The sequence below is a fragment of the Oncorhynchus mykiss genome, chromosome 27, assembly GCF_057628025.1.
Source record: "Oncorhynchus mykiss isolate SJ-2025 chromosome 27, ASM5762802v1, whole genome shotgun sequence".
Lineage (NCBI taxonomy): Eukaryota > Metazoa > Chordata > Actinopteri > Salmoniformes > Salmonidae > Oncorhynchus > Oncorhynchus mykiss.
The window spans coordinates 52,208,082-52,224,748 of record NC_143048.1 but is presented as its reverse complement, the minus strand read 5'-3'; the positions used below and the strand labels follow the sequence as shown (position 1 = coordinate 52,224,748).

Sequence of the window (16,667 nt, the reverse complement as noted above, 5' to 3'; positions counted from 1 at the left end):
GGTTCTAAGTAGTGCACCCTACTCTCTATATAGTGGTTCTAAGTAGTGCATCCTATTCTCTACATAGTGGTTCTAAGTAATGCATCCTATTCTCTATATAGTCCACTGGTTCTAAGTAGTGCCCCCTTTTCTCTATATAGTGCTTCTAAGTAGTAGCCCCTATTCTCCATATAGTGAACTGGTTCTATGTAGTGCCCCCTATTCTCTATATAGTGGTTCTAAGTAGTCCACCCTATTCTCTAATATAGTCATCTGGTTCTAAGTAGTGCACCAAATTCTTGATATAGTGGTTCTAAGTAGTGCACCCTATTCTCTATATAGTGGTCCTAAGTAGAGCACCCTATTCTCTATATAGTCCACAGGTTATAAGTAGTGCACCCTATTCTCTATATAGTCCACTGGTTTTAAGTAGTGCACCCTATTCTCTATATAGTGGATCTAATAAGTGCACCATATTCTCTATATAGTGGTTCTAAGTAGTGCATCCTATTCACTATATAGTGGTTCTAAGTAGTGCACCCTATTCTCTATGTAGTGGTTCTAAGTAGTGCACCCTATTCTCTATATAGTCCACAGGTTCTAAGTAGTGCACCCTATTCTCTATATAGTCCACTGGTTCCACTGGTTTTAAGTAGTGCACCCTATTCTCTATATAGTGGATCTAATAAGTGCACCATATTCTCTATATAGTGGTTCTATGTAGTGCACCCTATTCTCTATATAGTGGTTCTAAGTAGTGCACCCCATACTCTATATAGTGGTTCTAGGTAGTGCACCCTATTCTCTATATAGTCCACTGGTTCTAAGTAGTGCCCCCTATTCTCTATATAGTGGTTCTAAGCAGTCCACCCTATTATCTATATAGTGCACTGGTTCTAAGAATTGCACCCTATTCTCTATATATTCCACTGGTTCTAAGAAGTGCCCCTTATTCTCTATACAGTGGTTCTAAGTAGTGCACCCTATTCTCTATATAGTGGTTCTAAGTAGTGCACCCTATTCTCTATATAGTGGTTCTAAGTAGTGCATCCTATTCTCTACATAGTGGTTCTAAGTAATGCATCCTATTCTCTATATAGTCCACTGGTTTTAAGTAGTGCACCCTATTCTCTATATAGTGGATCTAATAAGTGCACCATATTCTCTATATAGTGGTTCTAAGTAGTGCATCCTATTCACTATATAGTGGTTCTAAGTAGTGCACCCTATTCTCTATGTAGTGGTTCTAAGTAGTGCACCCTATTCTCTATATAGTCCACAGGTTCTAAGTAGTGCACCCTATTCTCTATATAGTCCACTGGTTCTAAGTAGTGCACCCGATTCTCTATATAGTGGTTCTAAGTAGTGCACCCCATACTCTATATAGTGGTTCTATGTAGTGCACCCTATTCTCTATATAGTGGTTCTAAGTAGTGCACCCCATACTCTATATAGTGGTTCTAAGTAGTGCACCCTATTCTCTATATAGTCCACTGGTTCTAAGTAGTGCCCCATATTCTCTATATAGTGGTTCTAAGCAGTCCACCCTATTATCTATATAGTGCACTGGTTCTAAGAATTGCACCCTATTCTCTATATATTCCACTGGTTCTAAGAAGTGCCCCCTATTCTCTATACAGTGGTTCTAAGTAGTGCACCCTATTCTCTATATAGTGGTTCTAAGTAGTGCACCCTATTCTCTACATAGTGGTTCTAAGTAATGCATCCTATTCTCTATATAGTCCACTGGTTCTAAGTAGTGCCCCCTTTTCTCTATATAGTGGTTCTAAGTAGTAGCCCCTATTCTCTATATAGTCCACTGGTTCTAAGTAGTGCACCCTATTCTCTATTATAGTGCACTGGTTTTAAGTAGTGCACCCTATTCACTATATAGTCCACTGGTTCTAAGTAGTGCACCCTATTCTCTATATAGTGGATCTAAGTAGTACCCCCTATTCACTATATAGTCCACTGGTTCTATGTAGTGCTCCCTATTCTCTATATAGTGGTGCTAAGTAATGCAACCTATTCTCTATATATTCCACTGGTTCTAAGTAGTGCCCAATATTCTCTATATAGTGGTTCTAAGTAGTACCCCCTATTCTCTATATTGTGCACTGGTTCTATGTAGTGCCCCCAATTCCCTATATAATGGTTCTAAGTAGTGCACCCCATTCTCTATATTGTGGTTCTTAGTAGTACGCCCTATTCTCTTATATAGTCCACTGGTTCTAAGTAGTGCACCCCATTCTCTACATAGTGGTTCTAAGTAGTGCACCCTATTCTCTATATCGTCCACAGGTTCTAAGTAGTGCACCCTTTTCTCTACATAGTCCGCTGGTATTAAGTAGTGCACCCTATTCTCTATATAGTGGTACTAAGTAGTGCACCCTATTCTCTATATAGTGGTTCTAAGTAATGCATCCTATTCTCTATATAGTCCACTGGTTCTAAGTAGTGCCCCCTTTTCTCTATATAGTGGTTCTAAGTAGTACCCCCTATTCTCTATATAGTGAACTGGTTCTATGTAGTGTCCCCTATTCTCTATATAGTGGTTCTAAGTAGTGCACCCTATTCTCCATATAGTACACTGGTTTTAAATAGTGCACCCTATTCTCTATATAGTGGTTCTAAGTAGTGGTTCTAAGTAGTGCACCCTATTCTCCATATAGTACACTGGTTGTAAATAGTGCACCCTATTCTCTATATAGTGGTTCTAAGTAGTGCACCCTATTCTCTATATAGTGGTTCTAAGTAGTGCATCCTATTCTCTACATAGTGGTTCTAAGTAATGCATCCTATTCTCTATGTAGTCCACTGGTTCTAAGTAGTGCCCCCTTTTCTCTATATAGTGATTCTAAGTAGTAGCCCCTATTCTCTATATAGTGAACTGGTTCTATGTAGTGCCCCCTCCTCTCTATATAGTGGTCCTAAGTAGTGCACCCTATTCTCTAATATAGTCCTCTGGTTCTAAGTAGTGCACCCTATTCTCTATATATTCCACTGGTTCTAAGAAGTGCACCCTATTCTCTTTATAGTGCACTGGTTCTAAGTAGTGCCCCCAATTCTCTATATAGTGCACTGGTTCTAAGTAGTGCCCCCTATTCTCTATACAGTGGTTCTAAGTAGTGCACCCTATTCTCTATATAGTGGTTCTAAGTAGTCCACTCTATTCTCTAATATAGTCCATTGGTTCTAAGTAGTGCACCATATTCTCTATATAGTGCATTATTTCTAGGTAGTGCACCCTATTCTCTATATAGTGGTGCTAAGTAATGCACCCTATTCTCTATATAGTCCACTGGTTCTAAGTAGTGCCCCCTATTCTCTATATAGTGGTTCTGAGTAGTGCACTATATTTTCTATTTAGTCCACTGGTTCTAAGTAGTGCACCCTATTCTCTATTATAGTGCACTGGTTTTAAGTAGTGCACCCTATTCACTATATAGTCCACTGGTTCTAAGTAGTGCACCCGATTCTCTATATAGTGGTTCTAAGTAGTGCACCCCATACTCTATATAGTGGTTCTATGTAGTGCACCCTATTCTCTATATAGTGGTGCTAAGTAATGCAACCTATTCTCTATATATTCCACTGGTTCTAAGTAGTGCCCCCTTTTCTCTACATAGTCTGCTGGTTTTAAGTAGTGCACCCTATTCTCTATATAGTGGTACTAAGTAGTGCACCCTATTCTCTATATAGTGGTTCTAAGTAATGCATCCTATTCTCTATATAGTCCACTGGTTCTAAGTAGTGCCCCCTTTTCTCTATATAGTGGTTCTAAGTAGTACCCCCTATTCTCTATATAGTGCACTATTTCGAAGTAGTGCCCAATATTCTCAATATAGTGGTTCTAAGTAGTACCCCCTATTCTCTATATTGTGCACTGGTTCTATGTAGTGCCCCCAATTCCCTATATAATGGTTCTAAGTAGTGCACACCATTCTCTATATCGTGGTTCTTAGTAGTACACCCTATTCTCTTATATAGTCCACTGGTTCTAAGTAGTGCACCCGATTCTCTATATAGTGGTTCTAAGTAGTGCACCCCATACTCTATATAGTGGTTCTATGTAGTGCACCCTATTCTCTATATAGTGGTTCTAAGTAGTGCACCCCATACTCTATATAGTGGTTCTAAGTAGTGCACCCTATTCTCTATATAGTCCACTGGTTCTAAGTAGTGCCCCCTATTCTCTATATAGTGGTTCTAAGTAGTCCACCCTATTATCTATATAGTGCACTGGTTCTAAGAATTGCACCCTATTCTCTATATATTCCACTGGTTCTAAGAAGTGCCCCCTATTCTCTATACAGTGGTTCTAAGTAGTGCACCCTATTCTCTATATAGTGGTTCTAAGTAGTGCACCCTATTCTCTATATAGTGTTTCTAAGTAGTGCATCCTATTCTCTACATAGTGGTTCTAAGTAATGCATCCTATTCTCTATATAGTCCACTGGTTCTAAGTAGTGCACCCTATTCGCTATTATAGTGCACTGGTTTTAAGTAGTGCACCCTATTCACTATATAGTCCACTGGTTCTAAGTAGTGCCCAATATTCTCTATATAGTGGTTCTAAGTAGTACCCCCTATTCTCTATATTGTGCACTGGTTCTATGTAGTGCCCCCAATTCCCTATATAATGGTTCTAAGTAGTGCACCCCATTCTCTATGTCATGGTTCTTAGTAGTACACCCTATTCTCTTATATAGTCCACTGGTTCTAAGTAGTGCACCCCATTCTCTATATAGTGGTTCTAAGTAGTGCACCCTATTCTCTGTATCGTCCACAGGTTCTAAGTAGTGCACCCTTTTCTCTATATAGTCTGCTGGTTTTAAGTAGTGCACCCTATTCTCTATATAGTGGTACTAAGTAGTGCACCCTATTCTCTATATAGTGGTTCTAAGTAATGCATCCTATTCTCTATATAGTGGTTCTAAGTAGTGCACCCTATTCTCTATATAGTGGTTCTAAGTAGTGCATCCTATTCTCTACATAGTGGTTCTAAGTAATGCATCCTATTCTCTATGTAGTCCACTGGTTCTAAGTAGTGCCCCCTATTCTCTATATAGTGGTTCTGAGTAGTGCACTATATTTTCTATTTAGTCCACTGGTTCTAAGTAGTGCACCCTATTCTCTATATAGTGGTTCTAAGTAGTACACCCTATTCTCTATATAGTGCACTGGTTGTAAGCAGTGCACCCTATTCTCTATATAGTGGTTCTAAGTAGTACACCCTATTCTCTATATAGTGCACTGGTTCTATGTAGTGCACCCCATTCTCTATATAGTGGTTCTAAGTAGTACACCCTATTCTCTAACTTAGTCCACAGGTTCTAAGTAGTGCACACCATACTCTATATAGTGGTTCTAAGTAGTGCACCCTATTCTCTACATAGTGGTTCTAAGTAGTGCAACCTATTCTCTATATAGTCCACAGGTTCTAAGTAGTGCACCCTATTCTCTATATAGTCCACTGGTTCTAAGTAGTTTACCCTATTCTCTATATAGTGGTTCTAAGTAGTACCCCCTATTCTCTATATAGTATACTGGTTCTATGTAGTGCTCCCTATTCTCTATATAGTGGTGCTAAGTAATGCAACCTATTCTCTATATATTCCACTGGTTCTAAGTAGTGCCCAATATTCTCTATATAGTGGTTCTAAGTAGTACCCCCTATTCTCTATATTGTGCACTGGTTCTATGTAGTGCCCCCAATTCCCTATTTAATGGTTCCAAGTAGTGCACACTATTTTCTAATATAGTCCACTGGTTCTAAGTAGTGCACCCCATTCTCTATATAGTGGTTATAAGTAGTGCACCCTATTCTCTATATCGTGGTTCTTAGTAGTGCACCCTTATTCTCTTATATAGTCCACTGGTTCTAAGTAGTGCACCCCATTCTCTATATAGTGGTTATAAGTAGTGCACCCTATTCTCTATATAGTGGTTCTAAGTAGTGCACCCTATTCTCTATATCGTCCACAGGTTCTAAGTAGTGCACCCTTGTCTCTATATAGTCCGCTGGTTTTAAGTAGTGCACCCTATTCTCTATATAGTGGTACTAAGTAGTGCACCCTATTCTCTATATAGTGGTTCTAAGTAGTGCATCCTATTCTCTATATAGTGGTTCTAAGTAGTGCACCCTATTCTCTATATAGTGGTTCTAAGTAGTGCATCCTATTCTCTACATAGTGCTTCTAAGTAATGCATCCTATTCTATATATAGTCCACTGGTTCTAAGTAGTGCCCCCAATTCTCTATATAGTGGTTCTAAGTAGTGCACCCTATTCTCCATATAGTACACTGGTTTTAAGTAGTGCACCCTATTCTCTATATAGTGGTTCTAAGTAGTGCACCCTATTCTCTATATAGTGGTTCTAAGTAGTGCATCCTATTCTCTACATAGTGGTTCTAAGTAATGCATCATATTCTCTATATAGTCCACTTGTTCTAAGTAGTGCCCCCTTTTCTCTATATAGTGGTTCTAAGTAGTAGCCCCTATTCTCTATATAGTGAACTGGTTCTAAGTAGTGCCCCCTATTCTCTATATAGTGGTTCTAAGTAGTGCACCCTATTCTCTAATATAGTCCTCTGGTTCTAAGTAGTGCACCAAATTCTTGATATAGTGGTTCTAAGTAGTGCACCCTATTCTCTATATAGTGGTCCTAAGTAGAGCACCCTATTCTCTATATAGTCCACAGGTTCTAAGTAGTGCACCCTATTCTCTATATAGTCCACTGGTTTTAAGTAGTGCACCCTATTCTCTATATAGTGGATCTAAGTAGTGCACCATATTCTCTATATAGTGGTTCTAAGTAGTGCATCCTATTCACTATATAGTGGTTCTAAGTAGTGCACCCTATTCTCTATGTAGTGGTTCTAAGTAGTGCACCCTATTCTCTATATAGTCCACAGGTTCTAAGTAGTGCACCCTATTCTCTATTTAGTCCACTGGTTCTAAGTAGTGCACCCGATTCTCTATATAGTGGTTCTAAGTAGTGCACCCCATACTCTATATAGTGATTCTATGTAGTGCACCCTATTCTCTATATAGTGGTTCTAAGTAGTGCACCCTATACTCTATATAGTGGTTCTAAGTAGTGCACCCTATTCTCTATATAGTCCACTGGTTCTAAGTAGTGCCCCCTATTCTCTATATAGTGGTTCTAAGTAGTCCACCCTATTATCTATATAGTGCACTGGTTCTAAGAATTGCACCCTATTCTCTATATATTCCACTGGTTCTAAGAAGTGCACCCTATTCTCTATACAGTGGTTCTAAGTAGTGCACCCTATTCTCTATATAGTGGTTCTAAGTAGTGCACCCTATTCTCTATATAGTGGTTCTAAGTAGTGCATCCTATTCTCTACATAGTGGTTCTAAGTAATGCATCCTATTCTCTAAATAGTCCACTGGTTCTAAGTAGCGCCCCCTTTTCTCTATATAGTGGTTCTAAGTAGTAGCCCCTATTCTCTATATAGTCCACTGGTTCTAAGTAGTGCCCCCTATTCTCTATATAGTGGTTCTAAGTAGTGCACCCTATTCTCTATATAGTGGTTCTAAGTAGTGCACTCTATTCTCTAATGTAGTCCATTGGTTCTAAGTAGTGCACCCTATTCTCTATATAGTGCACTATTTCTAAGTAGTGCACCCTATTCTCTATATAGTTGTTCAAAGTAATGCACCATATTCTCTTTATAGTCCACTGGTTCTAAGTAGTGCCCCCTATTCTCTATATAGTGGTTCTAAGCAGTGCACCCTATTCTCTATATAGTGGTTCTAAGTAGTACACCCTATTCTCTATATAGTGCACTGGTTCTATGTAGTGCCCCCTATTCCCTATATAGTGGTTCTAAGTAGTGCACCCTATTCTCTAATATAGTCCACTGGTTCTAAGTAGTGCAACCCATTCTCTATATAGTGGTTCTAAGTAGTGCACCCTATTCTCTATATAGTCCACAGGTTCTAAGTAGTGCACCCTATTCTCTATATAGTCCACTGGTTCTAAGTAGTGCACCCCATTCTCTATATAGTGGTTCTAAGTAGTGCACCCCATACTCTATATAGTGGTTCTAAGTAGTGCACCCTATTCTCTATATAGTGTTTCTAAGTAGTGCACCCTATTCTCTATATAGTGGTTCTAAGTAGTCCACCCCATTATCTATATAGTGCACTGGTTCTAAGAATTGCACCCCATTCTCTATATAGTCCACTGGTTCTAAGAAGTGCACCCTATTCTCTTTATAGTCCACTGGTCCTAAGTAGTGCCCCCTATTCTCTATATAGTGCACTGGTTCTAAGTATTGCACCCAATTCTCTATATAGTGGTTCTAAGTAGTGCACTCTATTCTCTATTTAGTCCACTGGTTCTAAGTAGTGCACCCTATTCTCTATATAGTGCACTATTTCTAATTAGTGCACCCTATTCTCTATATAGTGGTGCTAAGTAATGCACCCTAATCTCTATATAGTCCACTGGTTCTAAGTAGTGCAGCCTATTCTCTATATAGTGCACTGTTTCTAAGTAGTGCCCCCTATTCTCTATATAGTGGTTCTAAGTAGTGCACTATATTCTCTATTTAGTCCACTGGTTCTAAGTAGCGCATCCTATTCTTTATATAGTGGTTCTAAGTAGTCCACCCCATTATCTATATAGTGGACTATTTCTAAGTAGTGCACCCTATTCTCTATATAGTGGTAATAAGTAATGCACCCTATTCTCTATATAGTCCACTGGTTCTAAGTAGTGCCCCCTATTCTCTATATAGTGGTTCTAAGTAGTGCAACATATTCTCTTTATAGTCCACTGGTTCTAAGTAGTGCCCCCTATTCTCTATAGAGTGGTTCTAAGTAGTACACCCTATTCTCTATATTGTGAACTGGTTCTATGCAGTGCACCCCAGTCTCTATATAGTGGTGCTAAGTAATGCACCCTATTCTCTATATAGTCCCCTGGTTCTAAGTAGCGCATCCTATTCTCTATATAGTGATTCTAAGTAGTGCACCCTATTCTCTATATAGTGGTTCTAAATAGTGCACCCTATTCTCTATATAGTGATTCTAAGTAGTGCACCCGATTCTCTATACAGTGATTCTAAGTAGTGCACCATATTCTCTATATAGTGCACTGGTTCTAAGTAGTGCAACATATTCTCTATATAGTGGTTCTAAGTAGTGCCCCCTGTTCTCTAAATAGTGATTCTAAATAGTGCGCCCTATTCTCTATATAGTGATTCTGAGTAGTTTACCCTATTCTCTATATAGTGATTCTAAGTAGTGCACTCTATTCTCTATATAGTCCACTGGTTCTAAGTAGTGCCCCCTATTCTCTATATAGTGGCTCTAAGTAGTCCACCATATTATCTATATAGTGCACTGGTTCTAAGTAGTGCACCCTAAGTAGCACCATCTATTCTCTATATAGTGGTTCTAACTAGTGCACCCTTTCTCTATATAGTGGTTCTAAGTAGTCCACCATATTATCTATATAGTGCACTGGTTCTAAGTAGTGCACCATATTCTCTATATAGTGGTTCTAAGTAGTGCCCCCTGTTCTCTAAATAGTGATTCTAAGTAGTGCACCCTATTCTCTATATAGTGGTTCTAAATAGTGCACCCTATTCTCTATATAGTGATTCTAAGTAGTGCACCCTATTCTCTATATAGTGATTCTAAGTAGTGCACCCTATTCTCTATATAGTCCACTGGTTCTAAGTAGTGCCCCCTATTCTCTATATAGTGGCTCTAAGTAGTCCACCATATTATCTATATAGTGCACTGGTTCTAAGTAGTGCACCCTATTCTCTATATAGTGCACTGGTTCTAAGAAGTGCACCCTATTCCCTATATAGTGCACGGGTTCTGAGAAGTGCACCCTATTCTCTATATAGTGGTTCTAAGTAATGCACCCTATTCTCTATATAGTGCACTGGTTCTAAGCAGTGCACCGGATTCTCTATATAGTGGTTCTAAGTAGTACACCCTATTCTCTATATAGTGCACTGGTTCTATGTAGTGCACCCTACTCTCTATATAGTCCACTGGTTCTAAGTAGTGCACTATACATGATAGGGAGCAATTTGGGATGTAGACTGGGTCTTTTGTCTCTACATAACGAAATCCTTTTGTCAACCACTGACTGCCCACCACACCTCCCTACAGACACTTACAAAGAGTTCTCCTCCCCTCTGAGCTGATGTGTGAAGACATAGACTAGCTCTCTGTACAAAAGAGAACCACTAAAACATCCATATTTCCACTCCCACCTACTCTCACATAAAATCACATGCATAAAACAAGGCTTAAGATGTCAACCAGTTTAAAGTCATCCAGAATGGCTTCTCTATGTGTTGATGTCCATCGTTGGACAGATTTCCCACTCGTACTTGGTTACAGATGTTGCATAGATTTTTTTCACCATAATAATATTCTGTTATTGGCTTAAAAGTTGCACATGAAAACTGAGGTTAAAGTTATGCAGTGGACCGCAGCTACTGGCAGCAGATATTGTGGGTTTAAAAGCCAACCAATCCCCTCTTTAAAGGAGTCAGTTCTGCTGTAGAGGAATCTATTTCTGTTTGATTTGTCTCCCATTTGAATCCATATAGAGATGTTACAAATTATATACAGTCAAAAGTTTGGACACACCTACTCATTCAAGGGTTTTTCTTTATTTTTACTTTTTTCAAACATTGTAGAATAATAGTGAAGACATCAAAAATATGAAATAACACATTTGGAATCATGTAGCAACCAAAAAAGTGTTAAACAAATCAAATATATTTTATATTGGCCACAACTGGACTAGATTGTGAAAGACTCTTATCCAGACTGTTGAGATATATATTTATATTTAAACACAAAGAAAAAACACCTGCTGCTAAATTCAGTTAGACAACATTTATCATATTTCTGTTCCCTTTGCTTTTAAAACATGTTTCTCTGTAGGCAGAGATGAACACCCACATTTAACATTGTTCTCGTCTCCATTGTGTGCATTGGAGGGTCCTGTTAGAAGGTGCTGTGAGTGGAGGTATAGTACCTTAGGGCCAATTCTACCCAGTCAGACAGTCACCACGGACTCAAAGTCACCATCGAACAAGCCTTCTGCGGAAATCACAAGGTAATGCAAACTCTCTAATAAACACAGAAACTAGAATAAAGAAAAATAGAGCAATGATAACAAAATTAGGGTCATTAAACAATAGGCAAACCCTTTAGGATAACCCTTTAGGTAAACCCTCTAGGTAAACCCCCTAGGTAAACCCCCTAGGTAAACCCTTTCAAGTTTAAGATACAGATCATGAAATTACATTTCTCAGAGCGTAAGGGAAGCATTACTGTTCTGTATGTTGAAAATACATGACATGATGCCGCTACAACCCATAACAAGATAATTTGTCACAGGGATGCTTCAGGACAGCAGGACCTTCTCCCTTCTCACCTGTTTTCTCACTGGAGCTAAAATGGCCGCCAAACTAAGATGGCGCCAAAACAACTCATCATCTGAAACTAAAACTAGGGCACATTCCGGCACATTGTCCTTCTATATCTACTGGCATCTCCTCTAGGCCTGTATGTATTACTGCCGTGTCCATATGGCTTGTTGTGTTGACATGTGCCGCAGGTCTCAGTACACACCCTGAAGAGTAATAAACACCAGTCATGTCTTTGGAAAACAGCTAGAACATACATGGCCAAAATACATAGTATACTCTGTACTACACTACTATAGTCTGTAGTACTCGTATAGTATACTATGCAGGGAGCTGTAATACATTGTTAAACCAATGATTTATATATACACTAGATTACTTACAGGGGGTGTAAAAAGCTATAAAAATGCATTTATTAATGTCTACATTAGTTTTTCAACATGTATTCTATAACAGACACCTTAATGCAGACTTTCTAATTATATTATGTGAGCTAAACATAAAAATAAAAAAGGAAAAATATTTCCTTAAAGATGCACTATGCAGGCCTCCCGAGTGGCGTAGCGGTCTGAGGCACTGCACCGCAGTTCTTAAAGTGTCACTGCAAACCTGGGTTCGATCCCAGGCTGTGTCACAGCCGGCCGTGACCGGAGACCCATGAGGCTGGACGGGATTTCCTTGTCCCATCGCACTCTAGCGACTCCTTGTGGTGGGCCGGGCGCCTGCAAGCTGACTAAGGGCGCCAGTTTGATGGTGTTTTCTCCGACACATTGGTGCGGCTGGCAGGGTTGTTTTTCGGAGGACGCATGGCTCTCGACCTTTGCCTCTCCCGAGTCCGTAGGGAAGTGGCAGCAATGGGACAAGCATGTAACTACCAATTGGATATCACAACAACAAAAAATATGCACTATGCAGCATCGCTCCACCATTTCCGGGTTGAGAATCATTGTATCATCTAAACCGCTGCTAAACAAAAAATAACAAAACATATTTTATTTCCAGCTGTTTGAAGCTGGTGTAATAAACTGAAAGTAAAAGACGCAAAAACGAAACATAAGAACGGGAAGCACAGAAAGAGCGCACATAGAACAGATATACCACTTCTTAGCCTGGCTTTCAATGATAACGGCAGATCTATAACACACATTTCCAACTGACTTTGGTCAAGTCACCTAAAAACATACATATTGCCGCTTTAAAGTATAATTTTTTGAAAGTACTAGCGTTACTGTCCCCACTACAACAACAAAAAATACTTAAATAGATGGAATTTTGCCCTTGAAACATGTAATTGAAATACTGTAGACTTCCTTTAATTCTTATGGAGTACTTATTCTGGGGAGTGCCAATATAGCCAACCGTTGGCTTCAAAGCTTCTCATTGGCCAATACAATGCATCAGCAATCCAGGGTTTATATACATCATTGGGTTAAACCCAGTCTTGTATTGTTGTGTAGTGTTGCTAGTCAATAAGAAGCCAGGGAGAGAAGAAGGGGCTGTAATGGCATTACATCTCATTCTCTTAAAACAACACAATCAGATAACTCATATATATCTACAGTATATAAACCTGTTGTTTTGATTGACATGTTACTGTACCCTTTAGTTACTGTACCCTCTAGTTACCCTAGTTGAACCCATTACATACATAAACAAGTTATAAAAAAACAAACAATAGCAGAAAAGGCATTGGTGATGAGAAGAATAATAAAACAATGTATCATACATCCAGTGTTGGACTTTCACAATGTGCTTAGCAAATACCTCATCTCTCCCAAGTCTCTATACATGTAATACATTTAGAATATCATGGAAAAACACACAACAATAATCCACCTGTATTATCCAAGCGACCAGATCACTCTTTCTGTCTGGCCTTGAAAGTCAATGGTGGTTGCACACGAGTCCAATGACAAACCGTGTTTAGTATTATTTGCAGTTTCATCTAATGGAATTTCAATACACCATGATGTAATGTTGTTGTTGACATGTTGATGTGTTGTTGTTGACATGTTGATGTTGTGTTGTCGTTGACATGTTGATGTGTTGTTGTTGACATGTTGAAGTTGTGTTGTCATTGACATGTTGATGTAATGTTGTTGTTGACATGTTGATGTAATGTTGTCGTTGACATGTTGATGTAATGTTGTTGTTGACATGTTGAAGTTGTGTTGTCGTTGACATGTTGATGTAATGTTGTTGTTGACATGTTGATGTAATGTTGTTGTTGACATGTTGAAGTTGTGTTGTCATTGACATGTTGAAGTTGTGTTGTTGTTGACATGTTGATGTAATGTTGTCATTGACATGTTGATGTAATGTTGTTGACATGTTGATGTAATGTTGTTGTTGACATGTTGAAGTTGTGTTGTCATTGACATGTTGATGTAATGTTGTTGTTGACATGTTGATGTAATGTTGTCATTGACATGTTGAAGTTGTGTTGTTGTTGACATGTTGAAGTTGTGTTGTTGTTGACATGTTGAAGTTGTGTTGTCGTTGACATGTTGATGTAATGTTGTTGTTGACATGTTGATGTAATGTTGTTGTTGACATGTTGAAGTTGTGTTGTCATTGACATGTTGAAGTTGTGTTGTCGTTGACATGTTGATGTAATGTTGTTGTTGACATGTTGATGTAATGTTGTTGTTGACATGTTGTGTTGTTTTTGTTGACGTTGACATGTTGTGTTGTTGTTGACATGTTGATGCAATGTAGTTGTTGATGTGTTGTTGACATTTTGATGTGTTGTTTTGTTGACATTTTGATGTTGTTGCATGCTCCTTAGGACTTGATAGTGCATTTTTTAAAACATGGTTTTAATTGACTGGGTTCTGATGGGGTTGGGGGTTTGGAGGGGCACTGGACTGAATGTCTGAGATGCAAGGCGGGATGGGGTTGACTAATGGAGGTGAGGGGGTGGTAGGGGAAGGGTAGGAGAGTGAGACGGGAGGTCGGTTGGTTGGTTTGGTTGTTTGTGTCCCCTACACATACCACTCTTTCTTTGAAATGACAGAGCCATCGGTTTGGGACACCATATCGTCGGCGATCTCCGTCTCGGGGTCATACTGGAAAGCAAGAGTCCGTTCGTCGTAATCTCTGCTCTCTCCTTCATCCACCGTGAAATAGGGCCTCTTCAAGTCCTCCGCATCTCCATCAAAATCACGCTCGCTTGCCTCGAACCCTCCGGTCACAGCGATCTGGGCAGGCTTCTTCTCGTCATCTGAGTCATCTGGGTACTGCAGGTTGTTGGGGATGGGAGGGTGGGCTGGCAGGCCCCCGGCCTTGCTGTAGCCGTTCGAAAACACCTGCTTCTTGGTGCTGTAGTCGCCCTTGAAGGTGCGCTGGCGGCGGCGCAGGAACATAAAGAGCAGGGTGGCGGCCGCCGCTAACAGGACGACCCCGCCCACGGCGCCCCCGATGACGGCACCCGCATTGTGCTGCTCCTGCGGGATCTCAGGGCCCCCAGGTGGTGGGTTGTTAGGGAATTCTGGGTAGGAAAAGACAGATGGAAGGGGTGTGTCAGTGCTCAGGTGGGAACAGGAGGAGGGAGTGTGCTTGGTGTGTAGGTGCTATTTTTTAGGAAAGAGGGAAGGGAGACAGGGAGGGATAAGCAAAGGGAGAAGAAAGGATGGAGGAAGGAGGAGGAGCCTGTGGACAACCCCCAAAGGCGGCTTTAAACCCCCGCTACAAAGCAAGCTTTAGTCATCGCTAGCCACATGCAGAGGAAAGAGAGAAAGAAACACACAGCCAGTCTGTCTGTCCATCACACACTGTCCCCAAAGAGACAAACATGTTGGAAACAGACACCAATGCAAACTGAAATCCTACACAATTCTTGAACAGGATATGAGTATTCCCTGGGGTTTTGCAAAGAATGCCTTTACTTTCAAGCTTAAATTAAATCATGATTGTCATCAGTTTAGTGTGTATAATGAAATGCTCTTTCAGGAAATCTGAAGGTTATTGTTTTCAGCCTTGTGAGACAAATGGCCATGCAGAGAATGAATCATTCAGCAACTGTAACAATTAATATGAATCATCCCTAAAGTACAGAAGTATGAGACAGGTCATGCAACAACTTTGAAAAGATGGTACAATTAGATGTATAATTAAGTAGAGATAATGCAGAGAGGGTTGGAATCATACCTGTAGTATGGAAAGCAGGTAATGCAACAAATTTGAAAAGATACTGCATAACGACAGTGCATAATGATACTGCATACTGATTACTGCATAATGATACTGCATAACGACAGTGCATAATGATACTGCATACTGATTACTGCATAATGATACTGCATAACGACAGTGCATAATGATACTGCATACTGATTACTGCATAATGATACTGCATAACGACAGTGCATAATGATACTGCATACTGATTACTGCATAATGATACTGCATAACGACAGTGCATAATGATACTGCATAACGATACAACTGCATAACGATACAACTGCATAACGATACAACTGCATAACGATACAACTGCATAACGATACAACTGCATAACGATACAACTGCATAACGATACAACTGCATAACGATACAACTGCATAACGATACAACTGCATAACGATACAACTGCATAACGATACAACTGCATAACGATACAACTGCATAACGATACTGCATAACGATACAACTGCATAACGATACAACTGCATAACGATACAACTGCATAACGATACAACTGCATAACGATACAACTGCATAACGATACAACTGCATAACGATACAACTGCATAACGATACAACTGCATAACGATACAACTGCATAACGATACAACTGCATAACGATACAACTGCATAACGATACAACTGCATAACGATACAACTGCATAACGATACAACTGCATAACGATACTGCATAACGATACTGCATAACGATACAACTGCATAACGATACAACTGCATAACGATACAACTGCATAACGATACAACTGCATAATGATACAACTGCATAACGATACAACTGCATAACGATACAACTGCATAACGATACAACTGCATAACGATACTGCATAACGATACTGCATAACGATACAACTGCATAACGATACAACTGCATAACGATACAACTGCATAACGATACTGCATAACGATACAACTGCATAACGATACAACTGCATAACGATACAACTGCATAACGATACAACTGCATAACGATACAACTGCATAACGATACAACTGCATAACGATACAACTGCATAACGATACAACTGCATAACGATACAACTGCA

At 39.7% G+C, this 16,667-nt stretch overlaps 1 protein-coding gene across 3 annotated transcripts in view; it reads right to left on the bottom strand.

Annotated features, from left to right (window-relative positions):
* The window catches only part of LOC110507254 (nectin-1-like), a 453,892-nt gene that overhangs the window by 255,994 nt on the left and 181,231 nt on the right, over positions 1-16,667 (bottom strand). Inside the window, exon 6 of one of the 3 annotated variants that reach the window (XM_036964625.2) lies at positions 10,634-14,908. The exons of the other annotated variants lie outside the window; for them this stretch is intronic. Coding sequence (XP_036820520.2) covers positions 14,403-14,908 — 506 coding nt within the window. The 3' untranslated portion in view covers positions 10,634-14,402. Of the gene's footprint in view, positions 1-10,633; positions 14,909-16,667 lie in introns of those variants that run through there. 3 annotated transcript variants of the gene reach the window in all.